The sequence below is a fragment of the Pelobates fuscus genome, chromosome 4 (genome assembly GCF_036172605.1).
Source record: "Pelobates fuscus isolate aPelFus1 chromosome 4, aPelFus1.pri, whole genome shotgun sequence".
NCBI classification, from domain to species: domain Eukaryota; kingdom Metazoa; phylum Chordata; class Amphibia; order Anura; family Pelobatidae; genus Pelobates; species Pelobates fuscus.
Genome location: NC_086320.1, coordinates 382432210 through 382451466, shown reverse-complemented (window position 1 = coordinate 382451466; position 19257 = coordinate 382432210). Strand labels below are relative to the sequence as shown.

At 42.2% G+C, this 19257-nt stretch overlaps 1 protein-coding gene across 1 annotated transcript in view; it reads left to right on the top strand.

The window, feature by feature from the left end:
* The window catches only part of LOC134608191 (tumor necrosis factor receptor superfamily member 16-like), a 28833-nt gene extending 11043 nt beyond the window's left edge, over positions 1-17790 (top strand). The window contains exons 2-6 of the mRNA XM_063450854.1: positions 5513-5645; positions 7086-7457; positions 15745-15928; positions 16300-16445; positions 16837-17790. Of these exons, the coding sequence (XP_063306924.1) occupies positions 5513-5645; positions 7086-7457; positions 15745-15928; positions 16300-16445; positions 16837-17138 (1137 nt within the window). The 3' untranslated portion in view covers positions 17139-17790. The remainder of the gene's footprint in view (positions 1-5512; positions 5646-7085; positions 7458-15744; positions 15929-16299; positions 16446-16836) is intronic.
* Positions 17791-19257: the final 1467 nt, after the last annotated feature.

Genomic DNA, 19257 nt, shown 5'->3' with positions numbered 1-19257 from the left:
TCCCATTGGGCCATGGTTAATTTAAAGGGACACTCAACCAGCATAGCCGTTGTTATGTTCCTCGCACTAGTCATGGTGCACAAATTTCCTTTTAACTGCAGTGATTCGCAAAAGTTACACAGCTACCAGCCTATTCCATTAGTAACTGCTGTCAATGGCGGAAATGATATTTCTGCTTCTGTACATCCAGTTTTTTTTACACCCCCCTCCCCTCGTCACCTTTTTTCACAGCTTATTGTAATAGAGCTTGAGCTGAATCCGATCTGACTGATCAGCTTGTAGAGCTGTGAATGAAGCTGTCATTAAGCAGATAGCGCTGCCGCAGAGATTTATGGGATATGTTCAGCTCAGCGCTGATTCGCTGGACCATTTCCTCCATTTTGGAGAGAGATCTTTTAATTTACATACTTTCTGGTAATTTCAGCTACCCAATGGATACAATATATCTCATAAATTGACTGTTGGGACGACAAGTCCCATTAGTCTGAAATAAAGTAATCCAGCGTTCCTGGGGCACACCGATTTGGCTTTCTCTCTGCCAGGACATTATGGCCAGGATTATTTGTGGCCCCTATAAGCAGACCAGGGCTGATAACATCTCTCTGTACACTATCGGACTTCCACGAGTCCAACCTGGTCCAGCTGCCCCCATTTATCTGGTCTCTGACCAAGAACTGGCAGAGTCTGTCTCTGTGTTTCCTGTGAATTTATTGGCGGGCAGCCCCCTCTCCCTTTCCTGCTCCCCTCTCTTGCCTTTAGGGTGTCCCTCTGATGTCTGACTGTATCCAGATGCTCAGTGCCAATCTGCAGCCTCTGCAGGAGAGAGGACAGCTGTGTCCTCACCAAATATGGCTCTTGTTCTGTGTAATCCGATCGTTTAACGAAAAGAAGAATAGAGAGAAAAGGGGGGAACCTGCTTAATTAGATCAAGATCCGGCAGAGCGGTGGGGATGGTTCGGTACGATTTCAGGATACCATTAACCCCTAGAAAGCTGGGTCAGAGGGGACGAATACTTGGAAACAGTTTTAGTGGCTGTTAATCGACTGATGATTCTTTTTACAGTCAGAGCGGGCGATCGAAGGGCTGCAAATCCCTTTGGATGTATGTGAAAAAATATTCTCAAATCCTGTTATATGGAAACCTTCCGCTGTTGCTCCAAATGCTGTCACTTTAAGGCGGTTTATGCGGCTCTGGGTCCTTGGCTTAATTTTGAGTTATTGGGACAGGGGTCTAATCCATGTTCTTGGGGGCTGCAGCTGCGCAGAATTTTAGGATAATGTTCAACACATTGCTCCGCTCTATACCGTGTTAATTGTTGGATCACTTCCTTTAATAAGAGGAATCCTTAGAGGGTTTCTGCTATTCAGAACATGACTATACTTTTTAAAGCTGTTAATAATCGAATTTTATGTGCCCCGGGGTCTACGATCACTGTACGAGCCAATCACAGCAAGCGCATGTCTTTACTGGCAGTTTGCGCGTGCAAGTTCAGTACCTGGGAAAAGTGGGAAGGAACCTGGGACCGATAATATAACTAGCATTAAGTAAAGAAATGGGACTAACGGAACAGAGTGGGTCATAAATAAACATTTGCTTATTAATATTGCCGCGCCTTGCTATCACTGTGTTCATGGCTGCTAAACCGAAGCTTTATGGATGGTCCATTGAATCATGTCTCGGGATCCCCTGTTCTTTTGGTGGACCAGGATGCTCCTCATCGTGCCGTCTTGCCCCTGGGCGCCCCACACAGTTATGGTGTAAAATGAACATGGTTGGGGTGAATCCCTTTATCTGAAGTGTCAAAGGTGGAAAGGTTAATGTACCATAGACAAAAGCACCACAACCACTACAGTGCACTGTAGTAATTATGGTTCCAGGAGTGCCCAGGCGCCATCCCAATGTAAGTAGTCAAACCGTTTGGTAATGGCTGACCTGCTGAGCGCCACTTCCTGCCTGCTCTCTTCCTTCTAACAGGAAGTGAGACCTAGGAGCTTCTCTTAGCTTTCCAGCAGAGCGGGGCCAGCTCATTGGCTCAAAGAATCCGCTGTTCTCAGCCAATAAGCTAAGCCCTGCACCGGCAGCGTACTGTAGTGGTTATGGTGCATGGACTTTAACACCCGAGGCCGTGATACTCATTTTATTAAGCTCAGACAGATTACAGGCAGCGTTGACTCCTCAGTTGGCATTCTTTCAGCATCTTAGAATTTCCCTGTAGTCATATACTTTTAATATTCTGCGCAGAGTTAGTATATTTTATAAACGTATACTATTCATACATTTTGGATAAAGTGCTAAACGCAGAGCAATTCATTCCATCCATCGCCATGGTAACTGCTCCATTTTTAGCGTCGCCCCAGAATTACTCTTTATACAGAACCGTCCTTGTGTTTTAACCTCCTGTATTTATTCATATTTGGAGCCGGAGTATGAGGCAGAGGAAATTGGCTTCCCGCAGATTAGCAGCCTCGGCCAGTGTATAATAAACTTATAGAGAGGTTTTATTTTGTGTTTTTGTTTTTTCCTTGCAAGGCTTAGATAGACGTTTTCGTGCAGCGGGTCTAAAATGAAAAGCATATGACAGCAGTGACTTTACTATAACAGACCCTCAGCCATTCCCTTTGACCCTCCCAAACACGGACGCTTTTAGATGAGGTTCTTGCTAGGAATGAAATGCCTTTCACTCTGTAAGGTTTTGACTTGTGACACTTGCGTCTGTGTCTTGCATCGTACGAACAGAGAGCCCTGTGTGACCTGGCCTGTGAGCTGAGTGTGTGTTTGTGTAGCAACCCGCGCTGGTCTCAATTAAATAAACGGCATGTAAGCCACACATTACAGACTGGCACCCTGCCATACAAGACAGAAGGGCACGAAGTGCAGGATACACACATTACTCGCTGGGTCAATGCCAGCATAGTGAGACGGGCACAGAGTGTGGAATGTACGAATCTGCCAAGAGGGCATTGCAGGAGCCGCGAAAAGGCTAATATACATTACCTTTTCTTCAGATTGGCTCGGGATCAGTGGTAATGGTGGCCGCACTAAACACGGACTGGTTTTAAAATCACAGGAAGCGTTTCCTGCTTTTCATGTCAAAATGCTAGTAAAATCTAAAAAGGAAGGTTGGAGAGCTGTCGATAATCAGACAGTAAATTAATATTTTTTTCCTGAGCCCACCTGTTCCTTCCTTTTATCACTTAGAAGGGGCACACTACGCACCATTGCATGTTTATTGCATTCCTCTGTATTATTATTATTATTATTGGCATTTATATAGCGCCAGCGTATTCTGCAGCGCTTTACAATAAAACTGTAGACAGTCATAAACCCAGTCATGGCCAATGGCTGCCCCTGAGTGAAGGCAGCAGGTATGAGGTGATCAGAGACTTAATACAGTCTACAATAATATTATTAACGAGCAGTTGACGTTTCAGGTTTCATTAGATCGGAGATGCAGCCCGCGTGTCGTTGCCCTTCTCCCAGATCATCCCACCTCACCCCTTGCACTTACCTTTACAGTTGGTTCACCCACACCATTGTAATTACTTACATTACGTAATGCCATTTTCACTGTTACTTCAGGTAAACTTTTATTTCATATTTGGTTTCATTTTATTTGTTTATCAAAAAAACAACAAAATGAACATATTTAAACATTGACGCAATATAGATTAAATACTCGTACTACTATTTTATTATTATATATATAATGTATCACGCCAGTTGTTGATTTTTTTTTTTGGTAGTTCAAATGCCAAGTTAGTCGTGTTTCGTCGACTCGTTGGTGGTTTTGTGTTTATTGTACGGTTGTGCCTTTATAGGAAAATATTTGTTTAGTTGTTTTTTTTTTTTTTTTTATTCGAATGCCTTTTTCATGGTGATTGGGGCAGATCCTCCGAGTTTTGCTCTCGGCACAGAAGGTACACTTTTACTAAACCATCCCACCTTCGGGAATGAGATGTTTGAACTTTTCTATTTGTGAAATCCCTCCAGTTTGTGTTGTCATTCCTGCTCCCAGCTAACAAAGGTTTCAATACACTTCCTTTCCCCGTGCACCTTTACCTTTCAAATGCCAAATCCAGTTTCCTGTGCTTGTAAACTTTAATTTAATGCAGATTTAAAAAAAAGATGAAATACAATGTGGCAATCCTTTTGCTATTGTCTTCCAGATCCATTCCCTGTCTCCCTGCGGGGGGGGGTAACGACCCAGTGTACATTAGACTTTATCTGAATTATTTACTTTTATCCTCTTCAAAGCACAGGCAGGTGTGAGAACATGTAAATTGGCTGCAGTACAGCCCCAGCCCCTCGTTTATATCAAAGGCTTTTACAGTGCATTGTTGGGCACATACAAGAAACCCTTTAACCCCCTGGTAATAAAGGCCAGGCCTTGTAAATAAATGGCACAGTCCCTCTGTGTGACCTGGTCAAAAGTGCCTTAGAAAAATTTAAAGCAAATTAACTTTATATTTTACATATATAGTATGTGATTTAAAAAACATAAAAAGAAAAATTGCACATTTTATTTTGTTTTTTTTGTAATGGTTTTAGCTTGACAGTCCATGATTCTTTGTAGAATTAGATCAGTGACTCAATCTCCCATGTTCCTTAACAAATGATAGATTATTGGCCGAAAGGAATGGAAGGGTTGGGAGAAGTTGGGGGTATTAAATCGCCAGTAAAAATGTGGGTAATTGGAAATTTGTTGCAGCTAAGCAGAAATTAAAAGCCTGTTATTCTTCTTGAGTTTAAAGGAAAACTGTAATCTTTTTGTTATATATTTTTTAAATAAAAGGTCTAATGTTGCATAACCTTGCTATTTATAATGTTTTAATTTATACATGTAAGTGCCTCCGTTCAGTGCATCTCTGGGCTTAGCAACAGGGGCGGCCATCTTAAAGGCTCTGTGGCAGCTTATCTGACCAAAGATTCTGCAGAAAACAAAAAAACTAGTGTGTGCTCACAAATCTGGACATTGTGCCCATGCACTGGGCATCTAAAAATATCACCCTGGGAAGGTTTCAAACTTTCAATTTGTGCTTGTTTAAATAGATAATGAGTGTTCCGACCAAAGAGGACTAAAGATGGCTGCCCCATAGAGCAAGTCTAATCCGTGAGGTGCATTACATAGAGTCATTTACTAATGTATATTCATTACTAAATAATACCCAGCAGAATTGTATCACATGTAATATTGTACTTTCAGCATTAATAAAAATTGACAGTTATCCTTTAAGCTGCTGATTCAAAGCACGTTGCATCGTGTAATATTCCGCTGTCCGGAACTTTGAAATTGTTTATAAATGGCAGTGTAAATGTTAGGAAGTTCTCCCAGCTATACGTAGTCACCATGGGCGTAGGGGTTCTTATTGTTTGCCATGTTTAAGCTTTACTAGCCATGTCCTCGTAAGCCGAGGCACGGTGATGTCATCGTGATGTAATGATATTAATGAGGTCATCGCTCTCTCTGTCTGCATTAAGTGAAATCACGTTCTCTCTTTCTCTCCCATCAAGGCGGTCGCTGAAGACAGTTGCGCAAGTGGTCAGTTTACAAGTAATGGCGAGTGCTGCTCCCTCTGTGACCCGGGCTATGGCGTAGCAGTGCCGTGCGGTGACAAAGATACCGTGTGTAAACCCTGCACTGATGGTAAGTTAATGGTGTGCGTTCGCAGGAATCCAACAGAAAAATGGCAGGAAAGTGTTCAGTTACAATTATATGTATATATATATTCCAGCACCCTTAGAACATACAATTCTCCTTGGTGGGCCCTCTTTTATTTACAGGCCCACTCGGACGTTGGTTTCGGCACACCACAACCAACTTTTATCTCAGACACTATCCATTACATATTAAATTCCGAGCACAAATATATATATATATAGTGTCAACATATTCCACAGCGCTGTTCAATAGATAAACCAAGACAAAGATTAATTCTGACACAACACGTTTGACATACAGTAACAGTAGGTGAGGTGTGTCTTTTTTGGGGGGGGGGGGGGGGGGTTGTGCAGTTTTTTTCGGCTCCATGCTAAACATTTGGCTTGTTCTAAATGGGCACTCCGGTTTGTCAGATAGTTTGATGGAGGTGTTTATTTGTAGCACAGTAGGGGTACAGATATCACTAGTTACTCTCTCTGGGACCCTTGTACAATAGCTGGATTGTGTGTTTAGGTATCAAGGACGAGTGGCACGAGCCCAGCCATTGTGTGAGCTCACAGCCGGGGGTCCTGACTATTTACTATAAATGGAAACGAATAGAAAGGGATCACTTCCTGGTTACTTTGGCATAAATTACCAGTTTATTGAAAACGCAAACTACCTGGAAATTGTATTAAAGGTCATAAAATATCTCAATATAAATAACTTTGTTTTTTTGTTTTTTTTTATGAGCAGTAGTGTATATATAAAATAAAAATACACAGGTAAAACCAGCCATGATGTCCAGAATACTACAACTAGAAAGCCAAGCAAAATAATAAAATATTTTTTATTAAAAATAAACAAAAATATATATATATATATTTTCTATACAAAGTCTCATGTTGGAAGTGATGGGGGGGGTCTCTAGGTAGCCCAATGGCACCAGCATCACTACAAAAAGCTGGAGTGATCGTGATACGTAGAGTGTCTCTCTAAGCAAACACGGTGATCTTATTAATATTCTGATTGATCCTCCAGAAGGAAAGGCCATAAGGTTAACTATAACCCCTACCTTTATGTAGCTATAACTTGAAAATCAGGCACATTCGAAATGGGAGGAAGACCTGACAATAGAATATGTTTTTTCTACAAAAAAAAAACGTATATATGACCAATGCATGGAAAAAAGACAGATGTCTGCCTCGTTGACATCAGTACAGAAATAGGGGAGATGAATAGGTAATATATAGTCGCCCCGTTACAGTGATCTGCTTTGTCGCTGTGTGCCCCTCTCTACTACCATGTCCTACAAAGGATTCCATGACTTTCTGTGTGGATCTACATATTGTGTGTGATTTTTGTAGCTAGCAGGAGCAGAAGTGTTAAATCAGGGGCCACCTCCTGTACCGTATCTTGCTAATACGACATTTTTTTGTTCTACAGGAACCTTCTCAGACTCCAGCAGTGTCACTGACAAGTGCCAGCCTTGCTCCAGCTGTGAGGGTCCCTCTCAATCCATAGAATCTAGCTGTACTTCCAAGAGTGACACTGTCTGCCGGTGCCAAGATGGGCATTTTCTACAATTCGAACATTACAGCAATAGGACCTGTGTTCCCTGCCAGCTGTGCTCCAAGGGGTTCGGGGTAACTTCTGTCTGCACCCGTACAGAGAACACACAATGCCAACTGTGCCCCAAAGGATCCTATTCGGAGGAGAAGAGCCGAATGTCGCCCTGCTTACCGTGCCGGACAGAGTGTGCAGAGACGGAGGTGCAGATTGGTGACTGCGTCCCTCAACATGACATCCTGTGCATGAGTAAGTGACTCGTTCCACACCCTAGTAAAGCGTCCTTCAAACTCTCATATAATTAAACAATATTGTACACTTTGTTCCTTTCCAATTTTGTTTTTAAATTGCTTTAAAATTCATTTAATTAATACAACAGCATTTTCTGATCACTCTGCCCAATCTCACACACTTGCTCACACACCTCACTATGTAAAAACAATCTTTCTGATTTCACGTTTTACTTCCTGTAACCTACATGGAAGACGTTAAATCCCACGGAAGTGTTGGCAATGTATAGAGAAGAGACGAATCACAGACACACAGAATAAACGATGCGGGCTTTTTGAAGTCAGAGCTCAATTCTCATTGGTTATTCTTTGAATTATGATCAATGACGTGAGAATAAAGTAATGGCTACTGCCTCTCTGCTATAAAATAAACATTTCCTGGACCAATAGCAGTTACTTAAAACAAAAGCATTATTTACCGTATATATTTGAGCTTAATTCTCTTCTTCTTAAAGAAACTGGGTCTAAGTAAATACATTAGTGTCGCTTTAAATCCCATTTGAAATTCCAGGACTCTGAGACCAGGAATTAGCCACGTTCCCCATCTCCTTTCTTTCTCCTCTTGCTCTGTATGTTTCCTCCCATGGACTCAAGACAGTCACATGTTTATGTGTTTGGACATAAATTCCTCAGTTCATCTTTAATCTCTTCATTGTCCTCGTCGCACTGTGCTTTTTAATCCAGGTTATTGCTGCTGGCTATAGAGAGATCCATTTTTTTTCTTTTTCCTTTCCCAATGAATTCTCAGGAAGACGAGTATATTAAGAGGACGAATACCATTGAGAAAGTAGGGGGTGAGAATTTTATTGAAGCTCTACTTATACCCAGCAGCTCATTTCAGTCCTCTTCTTTTTGGAGGGGGCCGAGGTGCATATCCAGTCAATGGTCCAGCCAGAAATCCAGCTGTTGTCTTCAACTCGGTATCTACTTTCCTTGGAGCTCTGAGCCCTCTCGCAGTGAGACCTTCAATAGATCAGCAGGGGACGCTCTCCCACGGATCCCATGATATTATGGGAATCGTTTGAACTTCTTGTACTTGGCAGAGCCCGATTTCTTGGGCTCAATGACTCAGTAAAGCAGCATTGCCAGACATTACCTTTTTGAATTCTCTCTGGGGTAATTTTGGCTGAGCCCCTCTCTCTGTTTGTCTGATTTCTTAATCCTCCCTTTATGGCTTTCTGTGGAGTTATTGTGTGATTAGAACACGCGTATATTTTATTTTTTGGAATGAGAAAGAATGCGGCTGTGTTTTTGCCTGTTGCCGATTCAGCCCGTTGATGTCCGCCATTTTCCCATTTTTAGGTTGAAATTTATCCTGTATTGAAACTTTCAAATTGTAGCTTAATATGAACTGAAGTGTTTATGCATCAACGATTGTACAAGGGAATTATTAAATATGTATTTTTTTACATAGAGAGCTGCTGTTCCCCAAAAGAAAGGTTTATTGTACTACTAACACCGTGCACTGTGTGCCCGGGGGCCCCAAAGCTTAGAGGCTAAAATCGAAGTGTTACAACTCCAAACACTGTGTTCTGTGTATAAATGGCTGACTTTGTGAACTAATAATGAGTTAATCGAAGCTGTGTTCAGTTTTTATTTTCTGCCATTATGATCTGCGGGGATTCTTAAAAATGGGATTTGGCCAAGTTCTACGTAGTACGCAGGTGTCGCCCTGTGCATGAGTAGCTGGTTTCTAATGACCCAACTTGTTCACTTTTCTAAGGTCTAACCTTACATGTCCACCTCTAATTGATGACCGCCATGAAACTGTCGTCGTTACCAATGGCCTGTCATTAATTTGCATGTTAAGGTGCACCCACCTTAGAGAGCCCACCAATAGAGCTCTGTAACCGGTTATATGCCTATTGAAATTATCTTCTATTGAGATGCATCTGTATGTATATCTCAAAAGGCTACAGTTATACAGGGTTCAATTTATTATTTCAATTATTTTTAGGTCCTGTTTAACATTCCATTTCACTGCAATATATTGGGTGATGCTGTCCCTTTAAATATCCCAAAGTACCATTGCATTGTAACTGGACTCTGTAACACTGTGTCTTATCACTATGCTCATATCTAAACAAGATATTGCAGCCAATCTTATCTCTGATCTCCTATTGCTTACTGTCTGCTGGCCGGCTGATTAGATAAGGTACTAAAATGGGACATTTTCCTTAAATGCTTATTTTGGGAATTCTCAATATTCTCCCTCTCAGCTTGCTGGTTCGTCCTTGAACATTTTAGTGCATATTTAATGAATTATTTTCTCTCAGAGATTGTGGAAGGCTTCTTGCTGTAAATGCGTTGCCACCTGGTTGTCGTTAATGTTTGAATCATTCTGTAGTTTCTGAAGATATTTTTCATTTCACATTTTTACAAATGATCCTTCTGCGTGTGTAGGTAGATTCAATGAATCATCTGTCTGCCAGGCAGATCATTTAATATGTTAATTCCCAGAGGCGTTTTATAATAGTGCAGAAATCCTAAAATTGGATAAGATGTACTCCGATTTTGGGAACTTAATGCATATATTAAATTTGGCATCTAAAGACGCAGACCTTTATACCTGCCTTTGGTGAGTGTGAATTTGGGGGGGAGGGATCCCTAATTGGCAGACCCCCCCCCTCCCCCCCCCCCCCCCCATCATGTGTAATCCACGCTCTCGGTATAAACTGACTGAGCTTCTTGAGAGAGTGTTTGTGTGCAGTTTGCAGAGTACTTCACCCTTTTCTAACCTTATTTACAAACGATCACACAATTAGCGGTGACTATTGCTTGTGCAAACATTTCACGATAGCGTTCTTTGTTTATGAGGAAAGCAGCTGGCAACTGGAAGTACATTTCTTAATGGAAATAGTGTTTTTGTCTGCAACAAGGCTCATTTCGCAGCTTCTTCATTAGCTATAAATGGGCCGACCTGCCCTGCGATCACTCTTTAAGTGTGATCCTTGCGCATGCTGAGAGCTCAGTAGGAAACACCGTGACCATATAACAAGGATTCGACGTGCATGCGCATAACGCCATGATTGTCACCGGCACCCCGTGAAAATGACAAGTTAGGGCCGTCCCCATTGTAACTGGAGAATGCTCAGAATGGGGTTTCTGACCGTTTCCACAGGACAAATGGCCACATTTCTCTAGATTTTATTGTGGCAATGTTTATTCAAAATAGTGATTTTCTTTTTACAAGATTAAAACCCGAAAATGGGTGAAGAGACGGGATCTTTTTTTATTCCCTTTGACCCTCTGACTCTGTAAGAAGACACTTCAAAGTGAGCCGTGCCGGATTCTTGCAGCATGTGGTGTGCAGGCTGTGCCGTGCTGACAGGAGGCCTGTGATTTGGGGAGGGGGCTTTCTGCCAGGGAACAGCTGAGGAAGGGGCAGCATCCCAGAAGGATAGAGAGGACCTGGGGGAGACCGATTGGTTCCCATCTCTCCCTCTCACGCAGACTTTGGTCTAAAGTTTTGAAGCCAAGGCTCCCAGCTCGCATTAGTTTCTCAAACATTATGTAGATTACTTTCCAAGGGGGGATTGTGGAGAATCTACAAGGAAATCGCACATTTTAGGCAAGGATGGCAGAGTTGAAGACTTTTCCAATAGTCTATTTCGGCCTAATTGTTGTGGATATATCTGCCACCTGGGCATCTTTCATTCCTTTTTCCCAGCCTACCTTCCTTTATTTTTATTTATTGGAACGGTTTTCGTTTCTCTGAAGGCAGCAGTCCCCCCTACGGCCCTGTAAACGCTGCTGAAGCCCCTAAATAAAGCGAATGGAAGTCAATTAAAGCTCACATTGTCTGTAGCACTCCTGTGTCCAATGTAAATAGCACCATAGATGGGGGATGGGATGCGGCAATTTGCATGGAATGCCCTCGTAGTGCCAGGACAGTCAGACATACAATGGAAACGGAAAAATAAAAATGGTGACTAATTTTTAAAAATTACATTGCGCAACTCCTAGCTAAGGGTTTTAGTTGGTCGTGAAGTTTACGGACTAGTGATGGCTCCTCATTGATTCAGTTCTAATATACATATACTTATTTATGGGTTTTTTAAGATCCTCTATTAGGTTTTCTACAAGGGTTTCCAAACAGAATATGAAGTAACTTATATGAAGACCGTGCACCACATTTAAAAAAATGTCTTGTTTAAGGTCCTCCGTGCAGAATTCTGAAATTGCCCAAGCAGTTTGATAAAGTCAATATAAGCAAGTGTGTGCCCACATTCAGCACTCCTAGCTCTGTTCAATGAAATGTCTGTCATTTGGGGAGTGTGTTAGATGTGGGCCGTTTTGCGGGGGGCTCCTGTTTTAGTTTAAATTTTGAAAGTCGGTTGCTAATCCCCCACGATTTGCTGTTTGTTTAAGTAAAATGATGACTATGGCATCGTGTCTGGATTTGTGGTTTGTAATCTCTCCATAGAAGGGGAGATTGGGACATGAGTCAGCGGGGAATCTGTCACTGGGGGCTGAAGCTAAGTTCACATCTGCTTGCTTTTTTCTGACCCTCCATTACTTAATTACCGTAGGGCACTGGGAAAGTGCAAAGGACAGGGTCACTGGACTTTATTTAGGAAAAAGACAAAAATGCTTCCACCGCAAGAACATCATCGGAGCCACAAAAGTGTTAGCCCAAAGACATGTTACTTAAAGGGACACTATAGTCACCAGAACAACTACAGCGTAATCTATAGTATACAGCTTAATATATAGTATACAGCGTAATATATAGTATACAGCGTAATCTATAGTATACAGCTTAATATAGTTGTTCTGGTGAATATAATCAGTCACTACAGGCATTTTCATTTAAAACTGCAATGTGTTGCAAAATACAGTGTTTACATTGTCCCCTAAGGACACATCCAGTGGCCACTCCTCAGATGGCTGCTAGAGATGATTCCTGTGGCAGTGCTGCACAGTGTGACTGACAATCAGTGTCTCTGCATGGAGACACTGAACTCTCATCATAGAGGTATATTGATTCAATCCATCTCTATGAGGAGGTGCTGATTGGCCAAGCCGGCGTTTGGTCCTGACTCCGTCCTGCCGATTCCAGCCAATCCAAAAGCAATGGATTGGCTGAAATCATACGTTCTGATGATGACAACAAGGAGGTGGAACTCTGGCGATGCCAGTGCTCACAGACTCTTGTCGTTTTATTACCTTTTAAGGGGCTAAGGGGTATCAAGCCACCTAAATGGTGGTTTTAACACTATAGGGTCAGAAATACATGTTTGTGCTCCTGTAACCTACACTATTTCCTGACAGTGTGACTTACTCAGTACTCTAGCTCTCATTAATAGGACTGTATAGAAAGTACACAGACTATCCCAGTATACTGTGACCTGCTCAGTACACATAGACCTCTATCTCTCATTAATAGGACTATATAGAAAGCACACAGACTATCCCAGTATAGTGTGATCGGCTCAGTACACATAGACCTCTAGCGTTCATTAATAGGACTGTATAGAAAGCACACAGACTATCCCAGCACAGTGTGACCGGCTCAGTACACATAGACCTCTAGCTCTCATTAATAGGACTGTATAGAAAGCACACAGACTATCCCAGCATAGTGTGACCGGCTCAGTACACATAGACCTCTAGCTCTCATTAATAGGACTGTATAGAAAGCACACAGACTATCCCAGCACAGTGTGATCGGCTCAGTACACATAGACCTCTAGCGTTCATTAATAGGACTGTATAGAAAGCACACAGACTATCCCAGCACAGTGTGACCGGCTCAGTACACACAGACCTCTAGCTCTCATTAATAGGACTGTATAGAAAGCACACAGACTATCCCAGCATAGTGTGACCGGCTCAGTACACATAGACCTCTAGCTCTCATTAATAGGACTGTATAGAAAGCGCACAGACTATCCCAGCATAGTGTGACTGGCTCAGTACACATAGACCTCTAGCTCTCATTAATAGGACTGTATAGAAAGCACACAGACTATCCCAGTATAGTGTGACCTGCTCAGTACACATAGACCTCTATCTCTCATTAATAGGACTGTATAGAAAGCACACAGACTATCCCAGTATAGTGTGACCGGCTCAGTACACATAGACCTCTAGCTCTCATTAATAGGACTGTATAGAAAGCACACAGACTATCCCAGTATAGTGTGACCGGCTCAGTACACATAGACCTCTAGCTCTCATTAATAGGACTGTATAGAAAGCACACAGACTATCCCAGCATAGTGTGACCGGCTCAGTACACATAGACCTCTAGCTCTCATTAATAGGACCGTATAGAAAGCACACAGACTATCCCAGTATAGTGTGACCGGCTCAGTACACATAGACCTCTATCTCTCATTAATAGGACTGTATAGAAAGCACACAGACTAGCCCAGCATAGTGTGACCGGCTCAGTACACATAGACCTCTAGCTCTCATTAATAGGACTGTATAGAAAGCACACAGACTATCCCAGTATAGTGTGACCTGCTCAGTACACATAGACCTCTATCTCTCATTAATAGGACTGTATAGAAAGCACACAGACTATCCCAGTATAGTGTGACCGGCTCAGTACACATAGACCTCTATCTCTCATTAATAGGACTGTATAGAAAGCACACAGACTATCCCAGTATAGTGTGACCGGCTCAGTACACATAGACCTCTAGCTCTCATTAATAGGACTGTATAGAAAGCACACAGACTATCCCAGCATAGTGTGTCCGGCTCAGTACACATAGACCTCTAGCTCTCATTAATAGGACTGTATAGAAAGCACACAGACTATCCCAGTATAGTGTGACCGGCTCAGTACACATAGACCTCTAGCTCTCATTAATAGGACTGTATAGAAAGCACACAGACTATCCCAGCATAGTGTGACCGGCTCAGTACACATAGACCTCTAGCTCTCATTAATAGGACTGTATAGAAAGCACACATACTATCCCAGCATAGTGTGACCGGCTCAGTACACATAGACCTCTAGCTCTCATTAATAGGACTGTATAGAAAGCACACAGACTATCCCAGCATAGTGTGACCTGCTCAGTACACATAGACCTCTAGCTCTCATTAATAGGACTGTATAGAAAGCACACAGACTATCCCAGTATAGTGTGACCGGCTCAGTACACATAGACCTCTAGCGCTCATTAATAGGACTGTATAGAAAGCACACAGACTATCCCAGTATAGTGTGACCGGCTCAGTACACATAGACCTCTAGCTCTCATTAATAGGACTGTATAGAAAGCACACAGACTATCCCAGCATAGTGTGACTGGCTCAGTACACATAGACCTCTAGCTCTCATTAATAGGACTGTATAGAAAGCACAGACTATCCCAGCATAGTGTGACTGGCTCAGTACACATAGACCTCTAGCTCTCATTAATAGGACCGTATAGAAAGCACACAGACTATCCCAGCATAGTGTGACTGGCTCAGTACACATAGACCTCTAGCTCTCATTAATAGGACCGTATAGAAAGCACACAGACTATCCCAGCATAGTGTGACTGGCTCAGTACACATAGACCTCTAGCTCTCATTAATAGGACTGTATAGAAAGCGCACAGACTATCCCAGCATAGTGTGACCGGCTCAGTACACATAGACCTCTAGCTCTCATTAATAGGACCGTATAGAAAGCGCACAGACTATCCCAGCATAGTGTGACCGGCTCAGTACACATAGACCTCTAGCTCTCATTAATAGGACCGTATAGAAAGCACACAGACTATCCCAGCATAGCGTGACCGGCTCAGTACACATAGACCTCTAGCTCTCATTAATAGGACCGTATAGAAAGCACACAGACTATCCCAGCATAGCGTGACCGGCTCAGTACACATAGACCTCTAGCTCTCATTAATAGGACTGTATAGAAAGCGCACAGACTATCCCAGCATAGTGTGAACGGCTCAGTACACATAGACCTCTAGCTCTCATTAATAGGACTGTATAGAAAGCACACAGACTATCCCAGTATAGTGTGAAAGCACAGAGCAGAGGTGTAAAATGATTAAAATACTAATTTGTGAGATGCTGTATATCTGATTGTACAGCGCTGCGGAATTTGTTGGCGCTTTATAAATAATAATAATAAAGCTTTATAAAGATTGTTGTGAAAGCTAAGCACAGGCTAGAGGTTTCCATACAGTTGGAAGGTTTTCAGGGCCGTATCATGGAGTGACTGAGAGGTGGGTGGCCATCTGTATTTACTGTTTAGAGTAAAAGATTCTTCTTCTCTACAGATAAAGATGTTCCCATCCTGAAACGTGCTGATGGCGACAGTCGGAAGGACGATAACATCACCGCATCTGGTTCTCCCCACTTCATCGCCCCATCGGATGACCACAGCAAAAACATAATCCCCGTATACTGCTCCATCCTGGCTGCTGTGGTCGTGGGGCTTATTGTATATGTCGCTTTCAAGTGGTAAGTTGGTAATGTTGGTAATGTGAGGTGTCTATGGTGGGTTTAACATTGGAGTTAATAATTACCCTGAACCCCCTATCAGCACGAGGGGGAAAACTGAGATTTTGGGGTCCCTGCTTTCTCGTCCCAGGGACATTGTGTAGAACAGGAGGGTCACATCCTGAGGTTCAATGGGTTGTCTATCTACTCCAGCATTCTGCAATGAAGACCTACGTATGGCCATGTACTGGATATATAGCACCATAGGTTGTTTCAATAACACTTTAAGCAGGCAGCAAACTCTTTGTTATTTGCATCATTGCTCTCTTAATATCGCATGATTAGATTCACAGTATTTTTACTAATGCCACAAATCCCACTCTTGTCCACAGTTACACAACCTGCAAGCAGAAGAAGCAGTTGGCAAAGGCCAGGGCAGTTGAACTGGCAACATCTGGCGAGGGGGAGAAACTGCACAGTGACAGTGGGGTTTTCCTGGACACACACAGCCTGCAGGACCAGAACCAACTAAGCAAAGGTAAGGGGTTACCACACACACCCCAAAACAGTCTCCGAAGAGTAAAGGGCCCGTGCCTTCCTCAAAACACCCTCAAAATTGCCGCTTATGGTTGACCAATGGACGGGAGATGTTCTGAATGGGAGGTGAATGGAATTCTTTCAGAAATTAATTGGTTTGAGTGGTGCTGGTTTGAAAGGAAGACTGACTTGTAACCTCTCTTATCAACCTGTGGACATTTTACTTTAATTTTAATGATTAGCACATGGAGTATATTTAGTCTGGGGTGGTCCCACAGCTCGTCTCTTGTATGGTAGTATCATTACCTCTCTTTCTTGTGCATTATAACACCTTTACGTCTCTTTTTTGTGCATTATAATATCATTACCTCTCTTGTTTTTCCTCTCTGCAGTAAAAACGGAACCCAAACTTTACATTAACCTGCCGCCGAACAAGCAAGAGGAAGTGGAGCGCCTTTTGGCAGACTCCAGCCGTGGGAAGGACTGGCAACGCCTGGCCAACCTCCTGGGGTACGAAGAGGCAGCCATTGAAATGTTTATGAGAGGAGAAGATCCTGTGCACACCCTTCTCACTGACTTTTCTACTAAAGATGGCTCAACTCTCGAGGTCTTATGTGCTGCTTTAGTCAACATTGAACGGGCCGATGTAGTGGAAACCCTGAACAGCTCAGCCGATGCCAGCTCTGTGGTGTAATCATCACCATTATACCCTACAGTAGACGTAACTTTATTGACGTTTAATTCAATTTACAGACTACAGTGACTTTTTATTTCCATTCTACTAAAATTAATGGACGTGTCTTGGAGATGCAGTTAGCAGGGTGTTTGTATCGTGGAGTGACCTGGCTTAATTTGGGTTCAACTGTCACTTTCTACTATGAGTAATGCTGGTGTCTCTCGATGACTCTCAAGGCCTCAGTCTGCCAGCTCTGTTGGCCTCCTTCGTCTTTAGACCACACACAACTGATGGAGGCTTTTATTTAACACCTTGACGCCAAGGGAATGGAACAGTTGGAAGACCATAAGATATGGCTGTTAAACTTTGTTTGGATCAAGGTTTATAAATGTCAATGACATGAACGCAGAAATGACTGGATGTCTTGTCAGTGGTTCTCTGTCAGATATGGTCCACAAATCCCGTAACATTGAAGGCCCCTCTTTTATAGAAAGGATAAAATAGCTGCATCCTTTGGAGGAAAAAGCAATTATTATGGGGGTCTGTAACTTATAGAATTCACTGCAAGAAGAATCTGTGTTATGTTTGTTGGGGTGAGCCGTTACGGACACAGCAAAGCTTATGACAATCACTGATTTTCTTTTATAAGTAAAAAGTTACAATCAGGAAGCAGTAATTGTCAACAATTTAACAGACTGTCTGGGAAAATTGTTTACTTGTTCCCCCAATGACTTTTTGCGTGTTAAATGTTCTTCTAAAAAAAGAAAAGAAAAAAAAATAGATTAGATCACTGATGAAAACAGCTAGACAGGCATCTTTATCCCACTTTTTTTTATAAGAAATGTAAGCTTTTAAAATACAACATATTTTTCAGTTTTTACAATATTTCTGCCCTTGGATCCACAAACTTCCGGATTGTTGTTATTAATTATTATTTTTTTAAAAATATTTTGCCTGTTTTTGTTTTGGCGGACGGGAGGGGAGGGGAGGGGGGGAATTAAGGATTTGTTTCCATGTATAGTAATTTAACAGATTAAGACAGATGGAAATGATTGCAACAGAATTTCTAATGAGGGAAACAGGATTCTAATTGTATGTTTTAATATAAAGTTGGTGATACAGAATTCAATATCCCAATACTGTCTGCTCTTAGTGCTTTAATAGGATACTTTGGAGGGGGTTGGGGGGGGGGGGACACCCTTTGTGTAGCTGATTTGACTCCAACGGGCACGATGTATTTTATTATGGATTTGATATTAAATATTGTTTTTATTTTAGTTCTTTGACATGTCTGTTTATATCGAAGGGTTGGGCAATGCTGTTTTGAGATATTGATGGCTATATTTCCCTGACACCCCGATGGAGAGGGACAAGGCATGAGCTGTAGATGTGTCTATGGGGAATATACGTATTGATATGTGTGGTTTTTTTAAACTTTATTTTATGAGGTTTTTTTTTATTTCTGAGTGAATGTTTTATGCATTATAAGGTACGGTTTGGTTAACTAAAGCTGTTGGTCTGAATCTAGCGCTTACATGCATGGCATTCACATGACAGTGCTCTGTTCCTCACTTCCTGGCCTCCCCTCTCTATCACCCTATTCCCTTTGTTAATTTTACAATCAGTGGAGACCTCGATAATCGCAGCCAAGGAGGCAGAGCTTCCCCACAAAGACCGGCACAGCGAGTTCTGAAATATAAGTAAAACTTGCCCTTCGAGCCCTCACACGGTGTGGGAACACTACCATATCTAAATTAGAACTATGGTGTTAGGAATAAAATTTCTATCCCAAATGCGATAGTGTTCCTTAATATTAATCATTTTGAGGTGACCCTCTGTATGTTCACCTGTGTGCGGCTGCAGCACCTCGCATGCCGTGTGTCATTCTCATGCCTGTTCTGACACTGTGCATCTCGTGTCAATACTAATGCAGTGTGTCGTCCTTGCATTAAAGGGACTCTATAGTCACCATATAAAAGCAAGAAAGACAGGTCCCCCAGCCTTCCTTCTTGCTTTTATATGAACTTTCATTCATTAAAAAAAAAAAATTAGATGTTTTTATATTAAAAACTTACCTCCGTTCCAGCGCCGAGCTCCCCGCTAGGCCGCGCCCCCTTTTTCGTCAAAATGACGAAAT